At 41.1% G+C, this 23,035-nt stretch overlaps 2 protein-coding genes across 35 annotated transcripts in view; both read left to right on the forward strand.

The window, feature by feature from the left end:
• Positions 1 to 23,035, forward strand: part of ank2b (ankyrin 2b, neuronal) — a 162,283-nt gene that overhangs the window by 136,192 nt on the left and 3,056 nt on the right. For 20 of the 34 annotated variants that reach the window (XM_035626268.2, XM_035626275.2, XM_035626263.2 and 17 more), the window contains 11 exons: positions 816 to 5,384; positions 5,889 to 5,966; positions 6,112 to 6,243; positions 6,330 to 6,479; positions 6,575 to 6,800; positions 7,140 to 7,200; positions 20,308 to 20,400; positions 20,929 to 21,012; positions 21,163 to 21,327; positions 22,235 to 22,423; positions 22,546 to 22,637. In XM_035626268.2, the coding sequence (XP_035482161.2) occupies positions 816 to 5,384; positions 5,889 to 5,966; positions 6,112 to 6,243; positions 6,330 to 6,479; positions 6,575 to 6,800; positions 7,140 to 7,200; positions 20,308 to 20,400; positions 20,929 to 21,012; positions 21,163 to 21,327; positions 22,235 to 22,423; positions 22,546 to 22,637 (5,839 nt within the window). Of the gene's footprint in view, positions 1 to 815; positions 5,385 to 5,888; positions 5,967 to 6,111; positions 6,244 to 6,329; positions 6,480 to 6,574; positions 6,801 to 7,139; positions 7,201 to 7,621; positions 7,795 to 20,307; positions 20,401 to 20,928; positions 21,013 to 21,162; positions 21,328 to 22,234; positions 22,424 to 22,545; positions 22,638 to 23,035 lie in introns of those variants that run through there. The other 14 variants (XM_035626290.2, XM_035626291.2, XM_035626292.2 and 11 more) reach the window with 9 other exon arrangements.
• LOC124849618 lies at positions 7,825 to 18,446 on the forward strand. Its single transcript, XM_047328898.1, has 2 exons — positions 7,825 to 16,353; positions 17,382 to 18,446. Exons 1-2 carry the CDS (start codon positions 7,825 to 7,827, stop codon positions 18,438 to 18,440), a joined length of 9,588 nt encoding a protein of 3,195 aa, XP_047184854.1. The 3' UTR covers positions 18,441 to 18,446.

A 23,035-nucleotide genomic window follows, 5' to 3' on the forward strand; every position in this document is an offset into this window, starting at 1 on the left:
TTGTGCTTGTGTGTATGTATGACAATATGCAATGGCTTGTAAATGTTCTTTTTTTTGTGCTTTAATTTTCTTATCAACACCATATATGCACTGTATTTGTGTTATTTCAGTTTTCATTTCATTTATATATTTCAAATGTTAGGTTAGGCAAAAGGCAGACTCGAGGGCAAAGGGACTTAAAATACTGTCTCTCCCTGCAAAATGTCACTTTCTAGTATTGCTGAGATCATCCTTCCTCTTTAGATTCTGTGAAAATAAATGATCTGCTTTGTTCTATAATGAAAAACATGGCAACTCATCTTCAGTTTTAGGAGTTATCACTGGCTTTCTTTGAGTTCTTTTAAGGCCATTTTTGCCTCTCATCACATAGACATTTGTCATACATCTGAGCAATCTTGAGATGTTCTGATCTATGTTTCCTGTGTTATTATTTCTTCCATTTTACAATATTGGTTTCTTGGTCAACTGGTTTTATTCAAATTTGGTATCGTTTAAAAAAAAATGTATGTTAGTTTGTTTTATAGTTTTGTCTTGTGAGTGTGTGTGCGCTGAGTGTATAAGCAAGTTATTTCCTGCTCATTTTCTTTCCCATTGGTATTATGTAGCTTTTGCTTAACCACAGTTCCCCAGAGACATATCAAAGTATAAGCCCAATTCCTCTGATACCCTAATGTAGAAGCCATTGTGATTCTGTTGTCCAATGATCCCTGCAGTGTGCTCCAATCCTGTCCTGACCACATTTTCCAATGTTTGTCTCCTTTCATTTGAATTTTTGATTTTCTTTACTCCTTACTTGTTGTTCTTCCATATGGAAGATGAAGAGACGGAGACATCAGTCCTGAAATCAGAGCTGATTCGAGAACCAGACCTCCTCTCCGACGTGTCAGAGATGAAACAAGATTTGATCAAAATGACTGCCATCTTGACTGCAGACTCCACAGAGAAATCCCCTACCTTAGGAGGGTGTGGTCTAGAGAAAGGGACTGAGGACATTTCTGGAGAACCATTAGAAATAATGGAGAAGGACTTAGAGAAAGTCAAAGAGGACCTAGAGAAAGTCAGTGAGATATTGAGGAGTGGAACATATGAGAGCAAGGTGTCAGAAGAGGCAGCAAAAGCAGCTAGAATATTAGAGGAGTGGGTTCTCCTCTCAGACAGTGAGATAGAACAAGCCAAAAAGATGGCAACTTTAGAAATTCAAGAGCCTGTCTTACGGGAAAGTAGAGCAAACAGAGGGGCTCCCAGACCTAAGGCCATAAAGGACAGTGGTGATCTTAAAGAATACCTCCTGGATGCACCGTTAAAAGCTAAAAAAGAGCCAGCCATCCAAGAAAGATTCACTGATGTGGAACTACGTAAAAGTGCTAAAGCGACCACTCCAACCAAAGTACATGACAAAACCATTGCTGGTGATTTAAAAAAGCCAGTCAGAAGGAAGGGGAAAGACCACGGGCAGGCAGAGCAATCAACAGAAGCAGGTGCTCTTCTGAGTGTGTCAACAGCCCCCACTCCAGCATCGCCTGTATCCCCAGTAGTGGAAGAAACTCCAATTGGGTCAATAAAGGACAAAGTCAAAGCTTTACAACAAAAAGTTGAGGCAGAGCAAAAGAGCAAAAAGGTCACTGGAAGCACACCTTCACAATTGCCTGTTATGGGGAAACCATCTCCCAAAGACAAAGAAAGCCCTAAATCAAAAAAGGGCCCCCCTAAATCCCCTAAATCGGAATTGGAAAAACTTGAGACCATGTCAGTTAAAGAACTAATGCAAGCATTCCAAACGGGGCAGAACCCCTCAAAGAGAAAGTCTGGACTGTTTGAGCCCACTACATCAAGATCAGAGAAAACCACAAAATCAGAAACCATCCAGCCAAAATCTATCACCAAAGCAATAACCTCACGTGTTTCTCAAGAGCTATCTTTGGATTCCAAAACTCTCAAGAAAGAGACCACTCAGCAAGAAAGAAAGAAAGAAACCAAGACAGTTGCTTCTGCCCATTCAGAGCTGACTGAAACGGTAGACTTTGGAAATGGTGGCCTTGATGACAGCTCTGACAGCTTAAAACATGAGGGTGCGGCAGATTCACTAACTGCTAGTTCTGGAGATGGAACTACTCATCTGAGCTCCGAGGACAGCTACAAACATGAGGGTTTAGCCACTCCAGGCACAAGTCCTGAAAGTCTGTGTCTTTCTCCCAAAACTGGACAGCGCACAAATTCATCACCAGCTAGCAAAGCAGTCCAAAAACAAAGTAAAGACACAGAGAAGTCTGGACACACTGGTGTAGGGGCCACTGGTGACCAACAAGCAACAGAATTGACCCTCCCTGTTTCTACCAGCAAGGCTGCAGATGACCACACTACAAGTGAGTCCATATCTGGTGGGAGGAGTGAGTCAAAGCCATCGAAACCTCAAAATCTAACAAAGAGAATTTCAGAGACTGTAGAAACTTTTCTCAGTCAGGATGAGAGTCCTAATCATCAGCTAGATTTGCCTTTAATTTGTTCTCCAACCTCTAGATCCTTTTCTCAGCGCAAAGAAAGCTTAGAGCTGCCTTTAAAACAAGACTCAGAAGCTCTCAGTCCATTAGCTGATGACTCTTTGACAATAAGCCACAGAGATTCTTTAGAGGGTAGTCCTCTCATGGAAGAAAATTCCTCCCATAAGTCCCCAGACTCCATTGAACCTAGCCCAACCAGGGAATCACCTCCTCATGACTCTTTAGAAAGCAGCCCTGTCGAGCAAAAAAATTACCCTTTTCTCCCATTGACACTATTTCCACCTGGTAACACCAAATCTTCAGAATTCCCTCACGATGCTTTGCGTGGTAGGCTGCTTCGAGACCATGAGGCTAGTGCTGATGATGACAGTTGTGAGCAGACATCTCAGATGACAAGTTCTGGTAAGAGTCCACTCTCCCCCGATACTCCTAGTTCTGAAGAGGTAAGTTATGAGGTAAACCCCAAACCCCCTGACCATACATTCCTCTCTGTTCCATCCAAACCGGCTGTCATCCCTGAAGACCCAGGAGAAGAGGATACGTCAGACAGCTATGAAGCTAAGAGAAAAATCACTCCTGAGGAGGAAATGTTTAAGATGGCAGCCAAAATAAAAACATTTGATGAAATGGAACAAGAAGCGAAGAGCAACAAGAAGTCTAGAAAAGATTTGTTTCCCTCAGCAAATGCCACAATAGGGGATGGCAGCTATGAAACATTAGAGGCCACAAGTGAGAACCTTTCGCAAAGTGAATGTGGGCTCCATAGATCCACAGAAGATTCAAAGTTAGCTGTCTTTTTTGATCCCCATAATAAAGTACAACCTCCCTCTCCTTTTTCAGCAGGTTTGCATGACGGATCCCACAGCAAAGAGGTCAAGAACACAACAACAGCCAGTATCACTTCAGAGGGACCTAACTCTGTCTCAGACCAGCATCCTTCAAAATCTAAACTGGAAACCTCCCAAGAACAAAGACTCTCTCCATCTTTGAAATCTGACAAGGACAGTAGTGCCAAAAACACTACTGAAACATCAAACACTGAAAACAGGACTGATGAGCAAAAGGAGGAGTGCTTAAGGACATCAATGGAAAACAAAGGAGACAGCAAGAATGGTCAAGAGTTAGGTGTTAGCAGGCTACTGACTGGTACGATAAAACAAGCTAGCAATATAACAGATGAAATCAAAGGAGGGCATACACTAGCACCAGAAGCTACACTTGGTGAAACTGTTGCTACAGATCAAACAAAAGAAATGTTCAAACCGGAGGTCTGTATCTACGATGACACAGAGGAAGATGATGAGGCATTGGAACCTCCCAGAACTGAGTCAAAAGGTGTCACTGCAAACGTAGACACTGATTCATGGTCTGCTATGCGGGAGGATGATGCCACTTTTGCAGCTCGTGTCAAAGAGGAGGAACAGAAGATATTGAATCTAGTGGTGGACCGTCACTCTCTCCAAGCAACTCCAGACACAACTCCTGGTAGAACACCAACAGAAGAGAGCACTCCAAACAGTGAGCCCAACCCTTTTCTGTTCCAAGAGGGGAAGCTCTTTGAGATGACCCGGAGTGGTGCTATTGACATGACTAAGAGAAACTATGAGGAAGAGGGAGGTGGTTTTGCCTTTTTCCAGATAAGTGAACAGCCTTTAGAGGAGCCTCACTTAGCTGAGGCCAGCCAAGAAGGTAGCAGATCAGCAGCAGAACCTGTAGTTGGCCTCAAGCTAATTCTAGAAGTGAAGCCTGAGGAAGGTGAAAAATCTAAAGAAACACCTGATTCTCAGCTTCAGTCCCCACCTGATGGTGATCAGACACCCTCTAAAGCTGATGCTTCCAAATCTAAAATCCCTAAAATGGGCATTTTGGCTTCAGCCAAATCTACAAAGAAAGATCAGACATCCCCTGAAACTGTAAATACTAAAACAGACAAAAATGAAAATGAAGGATCCTTTGATTTAGACACAAGTTTCTCTGGCCAAATGATAACAAATGTACAGACAGCAGAAACTACAGTAACTAGATCTGTTTACTCTGAGCAGGGCCAAGAGTCCTCTGACTCCTCTCCAGAGGAACCACAGTCAGTGATAGAAACCCCAAAACCAACAGGCAAGGCTAAACAAAGTGCTTCCACTAGCGTTAAAAAGACTCCAGTCAAAACACAAGCTAAGTCTGCTACTCAAGGTAGGGGTAAATCCACAATCCCCTCTCCATCTAATGTAACATCCTCCTCAACCACTCTTAAAAAAGAGGCCTCCTTTACATCTGAATCTAAATCTAAAATTCCCATCAAGGCTAGCACTATAAAGCCTGATTCTACTTTGAAACGTGTTGAATCTAACCTGGACAAAAAGCTTAAAGTCCTAAAAAAGGATACAAGAAGAAAATCTGAGACGGACGCAGGTCCCTCTGTGGATGTCAAATCCAAGACACCTTCTTCCAAAGCCAAGAGCTTCTGTGAGGGGGAGTCTACCGGACCTACTGCTAAAAAAAAACAGGGTCGTGTTGAGCCAGGAAAACCTAAAGGCTTCCAATCCAGATTGCCAGTCCGGGGCAAAAGTGGTCAGTCATCTCATCCACCAGCACCCACTAAAGAGAAAAGTGAGCCACGGAAAAAGTCCATTGAATTCTTTGAGGAGATAAGTGATGAGGCCGCAAAACTTGTGGCAAGGTTGGCACAGGCTGAGACAGAGAATGAACAAGAGGCTGCAGCCGCCAACTCAGATGATGATAGCAGTCTCATTGATCCATCAAGCATAGAAAGAGAAACTTTCTCTGAGATGCAGTTCCCTCCTTCAGGAGACGTCTTTCCTATTAGACCACTGTGGGATGACCCTGTTGAGAGACAGATGCAGCGAATTCCAGACGATAAAGTCCAAAGTAAAGGTATCCCCCCCAGTATAAGGGTCTATTCTCTATCTCTTCTGCCTCATTAGTATACTAGTTGTTAAGATGCTGCCTCTCTGTTTCGTGTAGTTAAGTCTTGTTGTAGTTGAGGAATCCATGTTGCTGTGTCGCTTGAGCTGTGTTTGTGTTTGTAATGTCTCTTTCCTTTGATGTGTACAGAAACTCTCAAGATTGACTGAAAGGCTTTATGGAATTTAGCAACGAGTATAATTATTATCTGAACAATCACATGTATTGTCAATCATTTTCAAATGAATATAATGTATCTTATTTATTCATACTGTCACTACAAGATCTATCACAACTATTTTTTACAAGTCCAAGTTTACAACCCCTTAATCAGATTTTTGTGATTAACCAAATAGATAATAGAACAAAACAAGAAAGCCAGTGAAAATGTTTTCAGATATTGTTTGTGAATCTGACTTGATTTGGTATACCTTGCGGCTCTGACCGCTCATGGCTGTTTGGTGGTATTTGCAGTAGACCCAAAGGATGAAGCAGAGAGAAAAGAGCAACGGTTGGTCATTATGGCTGACCACTTGGGCTTCAGCTGGACTGGTGAGTATCAGCTTAGTAGCAGTGATCAAACTTTTAACCTCAAAATTGACTTAACTTTTGGCAGACTCAATGTAATTTCTAGTATTTTTTGAATATATTTTTCCACTCATCATAACTTTTATTATATTTTCTTTTTCCCCCTTAGAATTGGCACGAGAACTAGACTTCAGTGAGGAGAGGATCAACCTGATAAGGATTGAAAACCCCAACTCACTGCAAGACCAAAGCCATGCCCTTTTGAAACTCTGGGCTGAGAGGGAGGGAAAGCACGCCACAGGTTAGTGATCAATAGGTTATATAGTAAAAGGTCTTATTACAATTTGAAGTGGAACTTTTAAGATTGATTGCTATCTGTTTCAACAGAAACGACATTGATCAAAAGACTGACAAATATCAACCGGATGGACATTGTTCATCTCATTGAAACCAAGATCATCAAGTCCACTCAGGAGGAGACATCATCACATACCTATGCAGAAATTGAGCGGACAATAGCACTGGACCATAGTGAAGGTGCATAAGTCAATGCGAATAACAGACTGATTTTTTAGTAGTTAGGTTTATCTCAATCGTCCTGTACTCAATGCATGCACTGTATTCTTTTTCAGGTTTCTCTGCCCTTCATGAAGACATTGAAAGCCCTAGGCCAGGCAGGCGCACAAAGACTGCACCTAGGAGTCCAGGCTCAGGACAAGAGGTACCCATGGTGTCAGCAGAGGACCTGTCCTGTTTGTCATCACTTCAAGAGACGACAGGACGACTGGAGACAGACTCAACAGCAACAGGCCTTCATAGAAATGCCAAGAAAGAGAAATTACAAAAAGAGACAACATTGTAAGTTATCTTGAAAGATTAATCACCACACTTGAATTTGCTGTTTGGGCTTTTCTTATAGTCAACAAGCATAAACACACGTTGCACTGCATTTCAGTTAGCTCATTAAATTAAAAAAAAATCCACCTGGGGCGAAAATAACCTGATCATTCTAGTTTGCAAGTTACTGTCGGAATAAAATATAATAATATCATTGTGAAATACAATCAATTTGACCCATTATGACAAAACAAATTAATACTCATTATAAGAATGACTGCAGCTCCCAGCTTTGATCTCTCTTCTAATCAATCGCACCACCCATCCAGTGCCTGAATATTGAAATGCTCTTTTTTACAGCTCATCACAAAGAACATACAAGGAAATGACAGACTCGGTACACACAGGCAGTTTTAAACAAGTAAGTCCTTCCTTTACACTGTACCGCACCTCTCCCTACAACCCAAGATCCCATGTGATAGACCCTGTGTATAAAGGGGGACCCAAGTTAGGTACCCACACTACCCTACCTCCTTACCCCTCTGTTGATCCATTTGATGATGAGGGTGCTGCTGGATATGAGGGGGCAGAAGGGGGAGTGGAGTGGAGCTTGGAGTGCCTACAAACTACCCACGCTGAATATGATTTTGATTCTTTGTCACTGTCGCGCTGGCGAGAGTCATCCAGTAGCTCTCGGACAGGTGTATGTGAGAGTAGACCGTTGTCTATGACTGATTTTGGAGATAGCTTGATTGAATGTGAACAAGCTGAGCAAGACTTCAGGAAAATGTCTATGGAGCTTACAGAAACTGATGTGGTCTCTGAAAAGGTGTTCTTTACAGAAGGATCAACAAGTCAGCAAATGCCAGCATCTTCTCAGCCTACACCTGGGACTTCTTCAGTTTCTCTTACTACATCTACAGAATCCATGCAGACCAAACAAAAAAGACATATGGATGAAGTTTCTCGTCGACTGTATGAAGTCCTGTATGGATATGATGTTGAGCTGATAGATTCAGATAATGAGGATGTGTCTGCAATTTGTATGGATGCTCCCCCTGAAGACACAATTCAAGCTGGAGTCACGACAGATGAAGTTGAGGGAGCTTCAAGAAACACAAAGATTAAAGAAGTTTCCCAGACCACAAGTTTAGGTGACCTTGATCTAAGATCCAGTGAAGGACTGAATCAAAACCAGGACACAACCACTCATGAATTAGTAGGTTCTTCTGATGCCAGTCATTCTATTCCAAGTTTAATATCTCAGAAAGCAAAATCCATGAGCTCAGTCAAATTCATTCAGTTGTCACATGACTCAACTTTTGAGAAAACACTTTCATTCAGACCAAATCAACCTGAAAATGAGGCTGTGTTCTTAACAGAGTCTACACCTGACATTGAAGCATCTAGATTAAGATCCTGTTTACCAGAATCTGTATCTGAAACCACTGGTGAACCTTATAGCTCAGTTCATCATAGATCATCTTCCCCTGAGTGCTTGACTGATACAGCAATATTACTGACAGAGAGTAGGGTCTCATCACCTGAATCCGCTCTGTCAATAAATGGGCTGAATGTTTTTGCACTTGATTCTCCAGTTCCTCAGTTTAGGCCCTTGTCTCCCCTGCCACCCCCCGTTTTTCCATGGGAAACCAGTGATAGGGCATCTGCTCAGGGGCAACCATTACTTAGTCCACCAGGAGGCACTTCTCTGCTCTTATCATCAGAAGCAGAGGAAAGGCCATTGACACCAATGGTTTCAAACAAAAAACCTTTTGGAAGGCCAGTATCACTTTGCAGTGATTATAGCAGTGAGATATTCATCTCACCTCAGTCTTTAACTTTTGACATAGAGGACAGAACATCATCACCTGAGTCCGTCATTTTAGAAACCAAGCAGTGGCTTTTTACATGTTGTGAGACTGTGACTGCGTCCCCTGATTTCAATGATATGAGATCATCATCTCATGAATCCATAGGGTCCATCACTGCACATTGGCTGCTTCCTCCAGACTCCCCTATCCCAGAATTTAGGCATGCTGTCTCTGACTCTTTTATGACTTGTGAATATAAATCTTCCTCACCTGAGTCAGTGTTTTCAGATAAGGACTTTGACACAGGACTTTTGTTAACAATGTCTTTTGAAGATAGGCCCTCATCCCCAGAATCTGCAGCATCTGTAAATGAATATAAGGCATTGTCACCTGATTCAGCTGTACCTAAATTCAGTTTCAATTGGCCAGACAAACCTATTGTAATGATAGGAGAGAGATCCATTTCCCCTGAATCAGTATGCTCAGATGTAGAATATGGCTCCATGTCTCCAACATCACTTAGCCCTGAGAAGAGATCTTCATCACCTGCTACAGTTAAATTTGGAGATGAATCCGAGTATGTTTTACCTGTCACTGGACATACAGTTCCCTCTACTAAATTAATTGAATCTTCACAAATAGAGTATGATTCCACATCTGTTGATCAGAAACCAAAATCACCGGAAGCATTCGTATTTGATATTAGGAACAAACCAACCACAACAATGGAATTAGGATCAGAGTATGATGATGAATGGGTTATGATATGTTTGTCTGATATTGATAAAAGGCAACCTTCTCCAAAGCCAGTGTCATACTACAGACCAGTTTCTCCACAGCCAGTGACGTTAGGCATTAGAGCATCCTCTCCTGTGACAGAAACTTTAAAAGAATCTGTGTTGTCAGATACAGAATATGAGACTGGACCATTGCTGTCACATTTTAAAGATATGCTATTTCCTCCTAATTCTAGTGGTTCCATAATTAATTTTGGGTCATTATCAAATCCTGTGGCTGATCTATCTCCTGAGGAAGACAAGGCACTTCAGCCAACATATGCTACAATTTATTTAGAGGATACATTTATTGCAAAGCAGTTTGAAGCAAAATCAAATGTTATTGTTGATCTAGAGAAACTAAGAAATGAAGAAAAAAGCAAAAGCTTTGTTCTGTCAAAATCCTTAGAAGAAAATCCCAAGAAGTATAGTGAAACTGAAGCTCCTAAAGTACAATTAGCAGTACCAGGTGTTCGACAGTCTGACATTCTAACACCACTAGCAGGAGCTAAGGACTTTTCAACTGCTTTTCAATCAGTTAAATTGGATTATGGAACAGTGCAGAATGTGACAAAATATCAAAATGAATCATCACAACGTATAACTAAACCACATAATGAGACACAAGCATCTGACCAAACTCTGTCACAGGAGATTGCATCTTATGATCTACCATTGTCATTGGCACTTATTACAACTGTACCTAAAGATCAGAATACACCTAGAGAGTCTTCGATGTCTGTATCTCAGCATCATGTGCCTTTATGTTCAACAGAATATTCAGTGCCTGTCTGTACTTTAATGAATGACGCAAAACTTTGGAAGCTTATCTCTCAGATCCGTGACCCACAGTATATAGGAAACCCCTCCATGAGTGAAACAGGTGTCTTTCAGTTTGCTGAAACAATGACAGAGTCCAATCAAACAAATTCAGATAAGGCAGTTGGAGATGAAACTGCTGGTTTGCGATCAGAAAGTAACCTAAGACCACTTTTGCCTGATTCTGAAGCTGAATATAGACCTGTGTCACAAGGATCCCTTGGGATGCTGGAATCATTCAGACAAGATTCCTCCCATTCAGGGAGATCTGTAGGTAGTCAGCTAGCTTTAACACCAGATTCCCCTATTCCTCAGTACTTAAACTCTTTCCCTGTACTTTATCACAGATCAGTGTCAACAGAGTCTGCATTGTCAGATCGGGAACTTGAGACCAATTTAAACATTTCATTTCTTTATGAGGACAGACCAGCCTCTCCTGATTCAGTATCATCTATAAACATATACAGGGCACTATCAGTTGATTCTCCTATTTCCGAGTTTAGACAGTCTTCCCCAGATTCTGTCAATGTAGACAGGCCACTTTCACCTGAGTCATGCGTTCCTGTCTTTTGGCAGACTTTACCAGAATTGTCTGTCTCGACCACACTGGAAAGGTCATTGTCACCTGTTTCAGAAGGTGAATATGGGGCTATGTCTCTGTCACAACACTGCTCTGAAATGAGACCATCTTCACAGGATTCAGTCATGTCTGGAGATAACAACAGCGGTGACTTGCCAATACCCAAATTCAAAACAGGGCTTACTAAATCTGTCTTGGGTAGTGCTCATAGATCATCATCTCCTAAGTCAGGGACTTCCGATATAGAATGGGGACAATCAAGTAAAGACATAGTTGTTTCCAAGCAGAGACCTGACTCACCAGAATCCACAGTGTCAGAGACCACAGAGAGAGTACTGGGTGCTAGTAGTCAAATTCTCAGGGCAACCCACGTGCCAGTCTATAAATTTGTTTATGATGCCGAACTTAGGAAGCTTATTTCTCAAATATGTGACCTCCATTATATTGGAGAGACATTTTGCAGTAAAACAGGTTTTTTTGAGTTTACTAGAACTAGAACTGAGAAAGTTCTAAAGAATTCTGATGTAAATGAAGAGTCAGAGGATAGTATGAAGTTGGACATTACAGATCCATCTGATGCAGATGTTCTACAAGCAGCGCAAGCAAAGATTGAGGGGGAAGAGAGGCCTGTGTCACCTTATTCTGAGTCAGAATACAGGCCTTTATCAGCTGGGGAATTGACACTAATAAGTAAACTTACGTCGGATTCTCCAGAGTTTTTGAAAGACTTGTCTCCAGATTCCCCAGTTCCCCAGTTTTCTGGGGAATATTCACCCCAATCACCAGTATCTGATGAGGAATCAGACCTTTGTATCCCCTGTTTATTCAATGAAATTAGACCTTCGTCACCTATTTCTCTAGTATCTTCAGATGAAAACAGGGCATTTCCAATTGACTTACATTTACCAGACTTCACACCTGCAGTATCTGGACCTGTTACACCTTCTGTTGAGTACAGGCCCTCTTCACCAGAATCAGTTCATTCAGATATTGAATATCAGTTTTCAACTTCAGATGATTTTACAGACCAGAGAGTAGACTCACCCGAATCTGCTGCTTTCATACTTGAAGAAAAACAATCAACCGCTGGTACATTTAGAGAAAATCAACTCATACGTCAACTATATGACCATCAGTATGTTGAAGTGTTTGAATGTGTAGATAACGGTAAAGAACATGTTCTCCTTGATCCAGATGCAGAGGAGACAGGAAGGCCAAAGTCTCCTGACCCTGAGACAAAATATCAACCTCTCTTACACAAGTCCCTGAAGTCAAAGAGTGTTTTGACACATTGCCAGGAAATGGGAAACTCAGAAGACAAATACAGATCTTTGTCGACAGATTTACCTATACCTCAATCTTCTGTCTCAGTCTCTCAATCTGAAAATCACACGGAAGCATCTTCTGGACCAAAATCAGTTGCCCCAGAGCTTGAGGATTCATCAGAGTCTGACATTGAAGAAAGACGAGGTCCTCCTGATTCAGTGACATCCGAAATTGAGATAAGGCCAATTTCACCAGAATTTGTGATGGAATATATGCCTGTGTCACCTCAATCACCAACATTAACAACAGATATAAGAACATCCTATCTTGATTCAAAATCAGTTAACAAGTTCAGGAGCTTATTGCCAGATTCACCCTTACCACAATTAAGCCAAAATATAGAATCACTTGTGTTAGTTGAAGGCAACAGGTCATCAACACCTTTATCTGTAATATCAGACACTGAAACTGATGTTCCGGACATGTCATTTGTAGAGGCACAACAGACATCCTTCACTTCTGATTCTGAAAATGAGCTAAGGGCACTTTCACCTGATTCATCCAAACCTGTCTTCAGACAGGCTATACTTAACCCAACTCTTTTAATTGATGAATTCAGATCCACATCCCCTGGGTCAGTTTGTTATACAGATATAGAGTGTGAAAATGGATCATTTCCATCAGTATCCAATGAGCATCGATCGCAATCACCTGATTCAGTGGCATCCAGAGATGAAAACCAGGCCTTGTCATCAGATCCACCTATTCCACAATACATCGCAAGACAAGCTGAACCTTTTCCATCATTTGCTGGGTTTAGGTCAGCATCCCCTGAATCAGCTACGTCAGATGTTGAGTATGCACCTTTGATTAATTCCCCACTCGATACAGAAAATAGACCAGATTCTCCAGAGTCATTCATATCAGAAGTTGAAAATAGACCTCTGTCACCTGATTCTGAATCAGAATATAGACATCTCTCACCTACATTACTGATGTTGACTTCAAATTTCAGGTCATCCTCTCGTGAATCAATTGTCTCTCTAAATGAGTTTAGGGCTCTTTCGCCAGACTCTCCCATTCCAGTATCACGACAAGAGACCTCAATAACATACATGGAGTATAGGTCATCCTCACCTGAGTCAGTGTTGTCAGATTTTGAAGTGGAAATGGATTTACCTTTCTCAATGTTATTTGAGGACCGACCTTCATCTCCTGAGTCTTTATCATCTGTTAGCAAAAACATTAGACTTTCACCTGATTCTCCCATACTTGAGTTCACACCAGCTTTTGCAGTTCCATACGTCAGTAGTTACAGGTCAGCATCACCTCAATCCGTAGCATCGGATATGGAATTTGCTCCATTTATGTTGCAGTTGTTAGATGATAAAGGGAGACCAGATTCTCCACAATCAGTTTTGTCTTTCTCTGAATACCACCGTTTGTCACCAGAATCTCCAATACCCCATTACACCCCAAGAGAACCTTTTATATTTACAGTTAATCCTAGATTTTCATCACCTGGGTCGTTTTTTTCAAATGAGGATTTGGAGACTGATATGTGTGTTCCCTGGCTTTTTGGGGACAGGGCGGCATCTTCTGATTCAACTCCACCTAAAGATGAATTCGGACCTCTTTCACCGGACTCACCCTTTCCTGAATTTACACAGTCATTGCAAGAGTCATTCATAACACACATGCACTCAGATTTGGAAATGGAATTACCTCTCCCAACATTCTTGGAGAGCAGACCTTTATCTCCTGAATTTCAAGCATCGATCAGACTTTCACCTGATTCACCTGTACCTGACTTTATGCCACCAATGTTTGAATTACCTAAAACTATTTTTGGAAATAGGTCAACGTCCCCTAAGTCAGCTTGTTCAGATATAGAATACATTGTTATAAGCCTAGAATCACAAGTTTATGACAATAGACCCGCTTCACCTGGGTCAGGAGCCTCTGTAGATGAATACCATTCTCTGTCACCAGACTCACCCATACCTGAATACAGACCAGCGGTGCCTGAATGTGTTATTGTAAATGTTGGATATAGATCATACTCCCCTGAATCCATTGAATCAGGTGTTGAGCGTGGCTTCGGTGAGTTTTTGATGTCGACGAATTATGGTGTCGAGAATAGACAAGATTCTCCTGAATCAAAAAGAGTAGAAGAACAAGTAAGGCTGCTGTCAATGGAATCCATACCATTGGAATGCAAACCCTTGTCTCCAGACTCACCTTTTCCTTCATTTACGCAAGATGTTCTTGAGACTAAAACAACAGAAACATCCTATGGGCATTTGTCCCCATCATCAAAATTATCCACTGCTCAATACAACGTGGCATATTCTGCTTCATTTGACATAGACGTTGCTGACATGAGAAAACTATCAACTCAGTCTGACAGATCAGAGGAAGAATTTAAACACTTGTCTCCTGAATCACCAAAACCTAATTTTGCTAAGACAACTGTAGGGTATCTCATGACTGTGAGAGATTTATCACCCACTGAATTTTCAGATTCAAATAATTTTACACAAACTTTAGGCCGGCTTTGTGCAGAAGACAGGTCCTCACCAGAATCTATTGAATCTGACAAGGAAAAATTACTATTGGAACCCAAATCATCAATAACTGAATCAAAGGTCCCAACTGCCACTGAAGCCACTATTGATAATGCAGGTTTATCTACAACAATAGTGCCTTCCTCACCTGAGGAATCAGCTGTTTTGGTGGCTGAGTATAATCTTATTAATGATGTTCAGCTATGGAAGCTGATTTCTCAAGTACGTGATCCTCAGTATTCTGGAGAAACTTTCAGCAGTAAAACAGGGTTTTTGCAATTCATTGGCAGCAAAGTAGAATATGAAAGGAGTGTTCCAGATGGTAAACAAGATAAAGTGAACGATTGGCAAGCTGCTAATGCCACAGGACCACAATCAGAAGTAACAGATCCATTTACTACAACAGAAGCAGCCATGGATGTTGATGGCTTTAGTTGTACTTTAAGTGCACAAATCATATCTGACACACCTGCTCTAGAATCACCTCCACCAATGATTGAAACATTTTGGTCTCCAGGAGCAGTAACATACAGAGAGACCAAGTACACTTTTGAAATACCTTCAGCAAATTCTGACAATGAGTGGGAGTTTGTATCAGTGTCTGACACAGAGGTTGATGATCTACGTTATTCACCAGAATCTTTGATAGACTACAGACCCATGTCCTATCATTCAGCCATGTCGCTAGAATCTTTAACATCAGTTAATGAGTTTAGACCACTCTCACCAGATTCCCCCTTACCTGAATTTACAACATCATTGCCAGAATGTGTAACATTCCTGAGATCAGCATCATCCTCACCTGAAACCTTAGCTTCAGATATAGATTACATGCTAGTGGATTTAGAAACTCAATTGGCAGGATACATACCAATGTCACTTGAATCAGCCATGCTGGCTGACAAAAGAGCATCATCTCCAGAATCGATGGCTGAGTTCAATGAGAACAGGTCTCTCTCTCCAGACTCTCCAATCCCTCAGTTTACAGTATCATTGGAGGAGTGCACCACTACACATAGGTCATCATCACCTGAATCTATGAGTTCAGATTCAGATTGTGAGTTAATGCTCACATCTTCAAGAGCTGCTGAGATTGAGAGACCATCCTCACCTGAATCTTTTTCATCTATTGATGAGTTCAAGCGACTATTGCCTGACTCACCAATACCTGAGTTTATGAGGATATTGTCTTCCTATTTTATGGATGCAACCCCCTTTGAAAGATCATCCTCACCAGGGTCTTTGTCATCAGACTTTGAGTTTGATGCTTTCCCTAATGATTGTTGGATTGATGATAGTGCAAGGCCACTGAGTCCACAATCTGTTGAGTTGGAGGAGGAATTAGGTTTTTGTTGTGAGGATACTAATAGATTAGTCTCTAAACAAAAACTTCTGAGTTATGTGACATCTTCCTTATTACCCGAGCTGGATTCATCCATACTTAACAAAAATCAGATGACTGTGTCACCATTAATAATTCAGAATAGTGAGACCATTTCGAAGGAAGTGCATACCAATCCTGAATGCCAAATAAGGCCAGTATCAGACACAAGAGTTATTTCATACGATGAATGGAAACACCATGGATCAGAGGCTGAAAGTATCACAACTTTACAAACTACTGCTTGTGAGGAAGACTTCAGAAAAGACTTTACTGTGAAATACTCACCTGTTCAAGATGTAAAAAAAAAGGAAGAAGAGATACTTCACATCTGTGCTGGAGAACCAAAGAACAAGACAGCCAATCAAAGGGTAAGAGTAAGAGCATGAGTATCCAGCAAATTGGACCAATTCATTAACATGTTACTTGGATGACGGGATAACACTGCGTGAAACATAAGGACATGTCTTAATGAAGTCATAACAAATGGTGTGCAGTAATTCTGAGACTTTGTCCAAAATCTGTGATAGTATGATGGCATGTTAGGGCCATTGTAGGGGAAAAAACTTAAGCCGGGGGAGGGGGGGGGGGGGGTAATATATCGAGGAAAAAAACACAGAATTTCTGACATCAAAGTCATAAATTTATGAAAATACAAACTCGGATATTCTCTGAAATTAAAGTGGTGAATTTACTTGAAAAAAAGTAGCAAATATATGAGAAAAAAAAGTAGCAAATATATTAGTAAATGTAGTTGCTGGCGGAAAACGAACTCTACCAAAGGTAAATCCACATGGCTAAATATTATGCAATGACGTCATCAGAGCATGGATGCATTCATTGTTCTTTCTAAACTTCCCAACTCAGTATTTTGATGTCAGGAATATGCATATTCAGTGAAAAGAGGCCCTCCCACCACCAACTCTTGGTCACAAAACAGTAGAACATACATTTAATAGATTGCAGATTAGTTGTATATATCAATTGAGCCGATTAAAGCAAAATTTTTCCGACTTTTTTCTGGTAAATGTGTGACTTTTTTTCTGGTGAATTTGTGAGTTTTTTCTCTGAAATTTGCGACTTTAACGTCATGCATTGTTTTTTCTCAAAATATTACCCGGCTCCATAATTTTTTTTTCCTTCAATGGCCCTAATACGCTGTTGTATGGAAGTGTGTGAAATGTGAAAATATAGAATTTTAAAATTACTAATCATTCTTCATTCAATTTTGATTTATTTCTGTCTGAGGGTAAGATTCTTTTAAGATTCTATATTTGGCTGGATGGAAAATTATCTCTCCGCTCAGTGATACCAACTTGATGTCATCTCATTGCTGCATACCCACCTTTACGGTGATTCACTGTGGATTTATTTAGATCATGTTGACATTCACTTACAGGATCCTCCTCAGACACCAGAGGAAACAAAGTTTCAAACAGACGATGAGGTGTTGTTTGCTTCAACAGCCACAGAAGACCCTGCTAAAATAGATGTTCTTCTCAGTGAAAACAAGCCAATGAAACCATTTCCCCTACAGCTACTTGGCCAGAACTCAAACATGACCCACCAAACTGTTACTCAAGTTCTACCGTTACTTGAAAAGACTTTCTGTGTGATGTCGGACAGATTGCATGGGTACTCAGAGTGGGAGTTGTCCACTAAGGAAGCACAGTCCAGTGAGCTTTTCTCACCCACGTCAAGCCAGTTTCTGGTGCCACCAGATTATGAAGCTGTATTTTCAGGACATCAAACCCTGAAAGTTCCTGAATGTTGCCAAGCTTCCTTGAACGATTTGAGTCCAGTGTCTCCAGTGTTTAGTGATTCAGCTCAGGTTGTGGCTGAAGTCAGCACCAAGAAAGAGTTGGAAACTGCTGAAGACTTTGATTTTTCCCCAGACTTTAACAGAGTCCTCTCAGAATTTAAGAAAACAGTCTCAGAATTGGAATCAGAAGAACCAAAGGATCCAGCAAAAGAACTGAGTATGGGCTCTGAGTCTCCACAGCACTCTGACTCGGATATGGAATTCTTTGACTGCAGACAAGCCTTCTCTGATTTTTCTGAATCAGAAGACGTGAAATTAGAACCCGAGATTAGCTATCACATCTCAGACCCATCTTCCCCAATGCCTGGGAGTAGCCCTGATATTGGTTTCGTGAAAGGGAACCCTCGGTACACTTCTCATCCTTTTCTCCAAGTGGAAGATTACAAGGGCTTCTCTTCTGGCAGTGAGAGCCTTGGGGAATTTGCCTATGATTCTGAGGGTTCACGAGAATGTCGAACAGAGCGTGACCTCCCTGAATGTGAGGAGCTGCCTTCAAGAGATCAGGCAGGGTATTTCGATGATGACGACTTCCTTGGAAGGGTAATGTTGAGCATGAGTGTAACACTGCACTGGCTGTTTGCTGTGGTGCTGCCTTCAAGACTCAAGGGATTAAAAAAACAAATCTGCACTTTATGAACTAAATATGGCTGATGAGTGCTTTTATATGCATGAGTACCTAAACCTTCAAGAAAACAACAGAAATCTTACATATGATGAGTTGCTGAATAAATATTGCATCATCAGTGAGGGGGAAAAAAAACTGTTGTTGACATTGGTGGAACATTGGTGGCATTTACGCACTGATATGAGGAACAGATTGTACCTATTTCACATCTGACCCTGTTTGTGCTTGTTGTTCCACCCATCAGTGTGCGAAATACCCTTTGACAGTCTGGTGGGTCACTTTGGCCACGCATTCCAGTTTCAACTTGCCACATTTAACATGTTTTGGCCATTGTGACTCTGGCTCATGCTAAATTTGCACTTGCAGACAAAAATGCACAGCAGTGTGTGAAATTAAATAAATTTGTAAGAATAATGAATAAGACTGCAGAGGTAGAAAGCACTCTTCAGATTTGTTTTACTATTTTACGACTCCACCTGTTTTTAGACCAATTCTTGCCATATAATCGTCTGACACAGAACAGGGATATATCACTATCCTTATATGACAAAAACAGGACGCATCTGCTTCCACAATGGTAACTGACATTGTTTTTTTTGTAATATCTTAGTATTCTTACTACTATCACTTTTATTAGTTCACTAACAGGACCACGCCTCCGACTTATGAATATTAAAGTTTATTGAGTACAATGTACCTTACAATGATAAAGACAATAGGATGGTAGAGGGAAGAAGGAATGAGTGATCAAAGGGATGAAGGAGTGAGAGGTCGTCGTGACCGAGGGGTGAGAGGTCGTCATGACCAAGGTGTGAGAGGTCGTCTTGACCGAGGTGTGATAGGTTGTCGTGACCGAGGAGTGAGAGGTCGCCGTGACCGAGGAGTGGGAGGTCATCATGACCGAGGAGTGGGAGGTCGTCGTGACCAAGGAGTGAGCGGTTGTAGGGTCTAAGGGATGGGAGGTCATGGCAACCGAGGAATGAGCGGTTGTAGGGACGAAGGGATTAGCGGTTGTCGGGTCAGAGTAATGAGCCGTCGTAGGGTCGGAGTAATGAGCCGTCGTAGGGTCAAAGAGATGGGAGGTCGTGGGAACGAAGGAATGAGAGTATGAATCGTATTGATCTATAGCGAGGAGTCTGAGGGGAACCGGTAGAGAGACTCTGGATGGGGGTGCTGTCTCTCTGATCGTCCAGGTGCGTCTGGATATACCCCCCTAATTCCTGTGGTGGCCTGAGAGGAAGAAAGATAGTGAAGAAAGGGGTATGGGGGGAGGGATGTAAGAATGAGTCAGAGGGGGAGGAAACGGAACGGGTGATTATGTATTTTCTTAATGGAAATGAGATGTATTTGAGGCGTGGTCCTGTTCCTGAACCTTGTTATAAATCTTAATTAGAAATAGTAATATGTTGTTGTGTTTTTTTTCTGCTAATTAGGGACAAAATGCGGCTCATCATTTTGTTTTCTGTGTTGTCAGTTGATTTATTGTGGCATGGATTTATTCAACTCAAAAATCTAAATGTTAATCTGTTAATTGATGTTTTTTTCCATTATTACAGAAACAAATACATTCAGTACAGTATATATATAGGCATTTGAAACCTTCCATACTCCATATTTCGTGCACTGGTGGTTCCCATCTCTGCATGTCTATTTCAGTTGGATGTTTTTGTATAACTGTGCCATCTCTTCATCTCACATCAGTTTTGACAATCATGCAATTTGATTTTACTCCCTCCTTTAATTTCTACAAGAACCTTTTGGGCAAGCAAACATAAAAGTGAAGTTAAGAGAAAAGAAGAATGAGCCACAGGAGTGTGCTGTAGTTACTCCGTGTAGACCTGTTATATTGACCTGTGCTGGCTGTGTGCTGTCTCCCAGGAGATAGCAGAGCAACTAGGGATGCTGTCCTCTGATAGCTCAGAGGAGGAGGTGCTGACCACCAGGGTGGTCCGACGCAGAGTAATCATTCAGGTAAACAAGCATGATGCAGCTTTGCAGCTCCAGTGCACTGTAGAGCGATGCAGGGTTAGTGGTAACCAAGGTTTTTTTTTTGGACTTGATGTGCCTGTTTAATCATATTCAACATACATACTACAATAATACCCATACATGCAGAAAGTATATGTTCTGTGTGCTGCAGGATCTCTAAATCACTTTTGTCGTTTTATTTGTATATTTCTTGCTCTCTCCCTTTGGTTTTGTCATGCTAGCTTGTGCTTTCATAGAAATGTTCAAGGTCTAATACAGAAAAATTAAAGCCATAATGTGAAGAATTTAAAATGTTTTGTTTTGAAATGTGCTATGATCATGTAAAAATCTTCACATTGCGGCTTTAAAATAGACTTTAGATTTGATGGTGTCAGTATCAACAAATGTTGGGTGATGTTTGTTGCTTGGTACACTTTCTTTGATGTGGACATGTACTTTGTTTCTACTCACATGCACAGGATCGTATTTGTGTATGTGTGAACTCACAGCATGTGTTTTATGTTTTTACAGGCTGATAACCTTCCGGATATCCCATCACAGACTGTCACAGAGGAGAAGTACATGGATGAGCACGGGAACATGGTAGTCAAGAAAGTAAGGGAAACATTAAAAGACGGCAACAACATCAACATGTCCAACAATTCTGGTTGAATTAAAAAATACTATTCCACACACTGTAAATAAAAATCTTTTATTTCAGATTGCAGTTCTTTACCGGGATGTTTTTCTCATTCTCTTAACCAGATCACACGGAAGGTCATTCATAAATACGTATCTGCAGATGGCATGGAGTCACAGGAGGTGAGCATCGAGGGCTCTCACCAGGAGACGGTGCATATCGAGGAAGGAGACACTGTGTCCAGAGTGGTGAAGAGAACTGTGCTTCACAGTGAGGGAGATCAGAAAGAGGTCAGCATCATCTGACTGCTACTTTCGTATGGTTTTAAAGCAATCAGAAGCACTTATAGCTGTATTACTGGATGTCCATTATGTGAATTATATATAATCTATGGACCCTGGGGATGCACCTGGTATTTTTCACATCAAGATATAAAAATAGTTTTGAGTTTCTAGATTTTTTTGTTTGTTAGCATGCTGTCTGAAAAAGGACAACTGTCCACTAAGTTTTCCACACACCGCAACTACATCCATAAAAATATCAGTGTGGCATATGGATAAACATACAGTATACATTTTAGGCAAGGCAAGTTTATTTGAATAGCACATTTCAACAACAAGGCAATTCAAAGTGCTTTACATAAAACATTAAAAGCATTGAGAAGAAACATAAAATTACATTAAAATGCAATCATTAAAAAGAGTAGGAGTAGAATGAGACAGGTGATGAAAATTTTAACATATGAAACAAACAAGCTAGCTTATATTGCTAACTGTTTCTGTTAGGGTTTTAGGGTGTGCATGTGTTTACTGGTTTATTTGTCAAAATACTACCAATAAATTCCTCTACCACTTCATATATAATGGAAATTGTTCATCACAACATGCTGATGTTTGGCTGATCAGAATCTTAGCTTTCCCACTAACATTAGCACTAAACAAAGTGTTTTATATTTGGTCATAAACCAACATGTTGGTCAAAGTACAGTTTTGACGTGATGATGGCATTAGATGAAACAGTCTGAGGTACAGATTCATCTCAAGTAGAATGTAAAATATCATGGTGGTTCATGCTGTAACTGTGGAAACCTTTCAGCTGCAGTCCACCGACTCATGTCCCCACCAAAATTCTGCAAAAGCTAAAAGTAAAAACCTCAGAATACAGCTAGTGCCTTGACAATTTCGTATCTCTCTCCAGCTGACATTCTTGAAGCCCCCGGCCCTGGGCACCGCCACATCATCAGAGTTTGAGATGGAGCCGGTGCAGGGTCGAAAGGTCAGCAAGGTTGTCAAGACGACGGTGGTGAAAGGCAAGAGGATGGAGAAGCAAACGGGAGACCCCTCACTGGCTGCAGACCTCCCGTCAGCCAGAGAGGACTTTGAGAAGGTCAATGTTCAAATAATGAAAAAAAAATCTTTCAAGGATTTGGAGATTTACATTTCAAAAGTCACTGCTGTTGAGCAGATCCTTGTTGGGTTTCCAGTGTTTGTCTTTGCTATCTCCACCAGGCTTTGAGTTATGCCGGAGGCTTTGGGAAAGCATTCCTGCCTCATGTAGTAGAGAAAGAGCTTGTGCAGGACGACGGCTGTGTGGTTAGAAGGTTGGACTGCAGCATGGGAATGTGTAGAAATGACCACAACAAACACCACTGGTGTTTATGAAGAGGGAATTCATCAGGGTTTGACATGACAGCATGGTGTGATTGCACTCTCCTATACTTTAACTTCCTGATTTGACTTGTACTTTGCAGGTAAAGAGGCCATGACAGACTTAAGTGGCTTTAAAAGTCTCCAGTTTTACAATATTTACTGCTTCACTAACTCTATTAATTACATGTAAATGTTTTTATATATATTGTAGGTCTAACTCCTGGGTATGTGTTGCATGGTGTTTTTTTTTAAGATCATTCACTCACGCTCAATTGTTTTTTGTAAATATCATATTTGTAAAAAAAAAAAAGTACAAATCAGCTCAAAGACCAAAGCAGCTGCTGGTCGT

The sequence above is a fragment of the Scophthalmus maximus genome, chromosome 2 (genome assembly GCF_022379125.1).
Source record: "Scophthalmus maximus strain ysfricsl-2021 chromosome 2, ASM2237912v1, whole genome shotgun sequence".
Lineage (NCBI taxonomy): Eukaryota > Metazoa > Chordata > Actinopteri > Pleuronectiformes > Scophthalmidae > Scophthalmus > Scophthalmus maximus.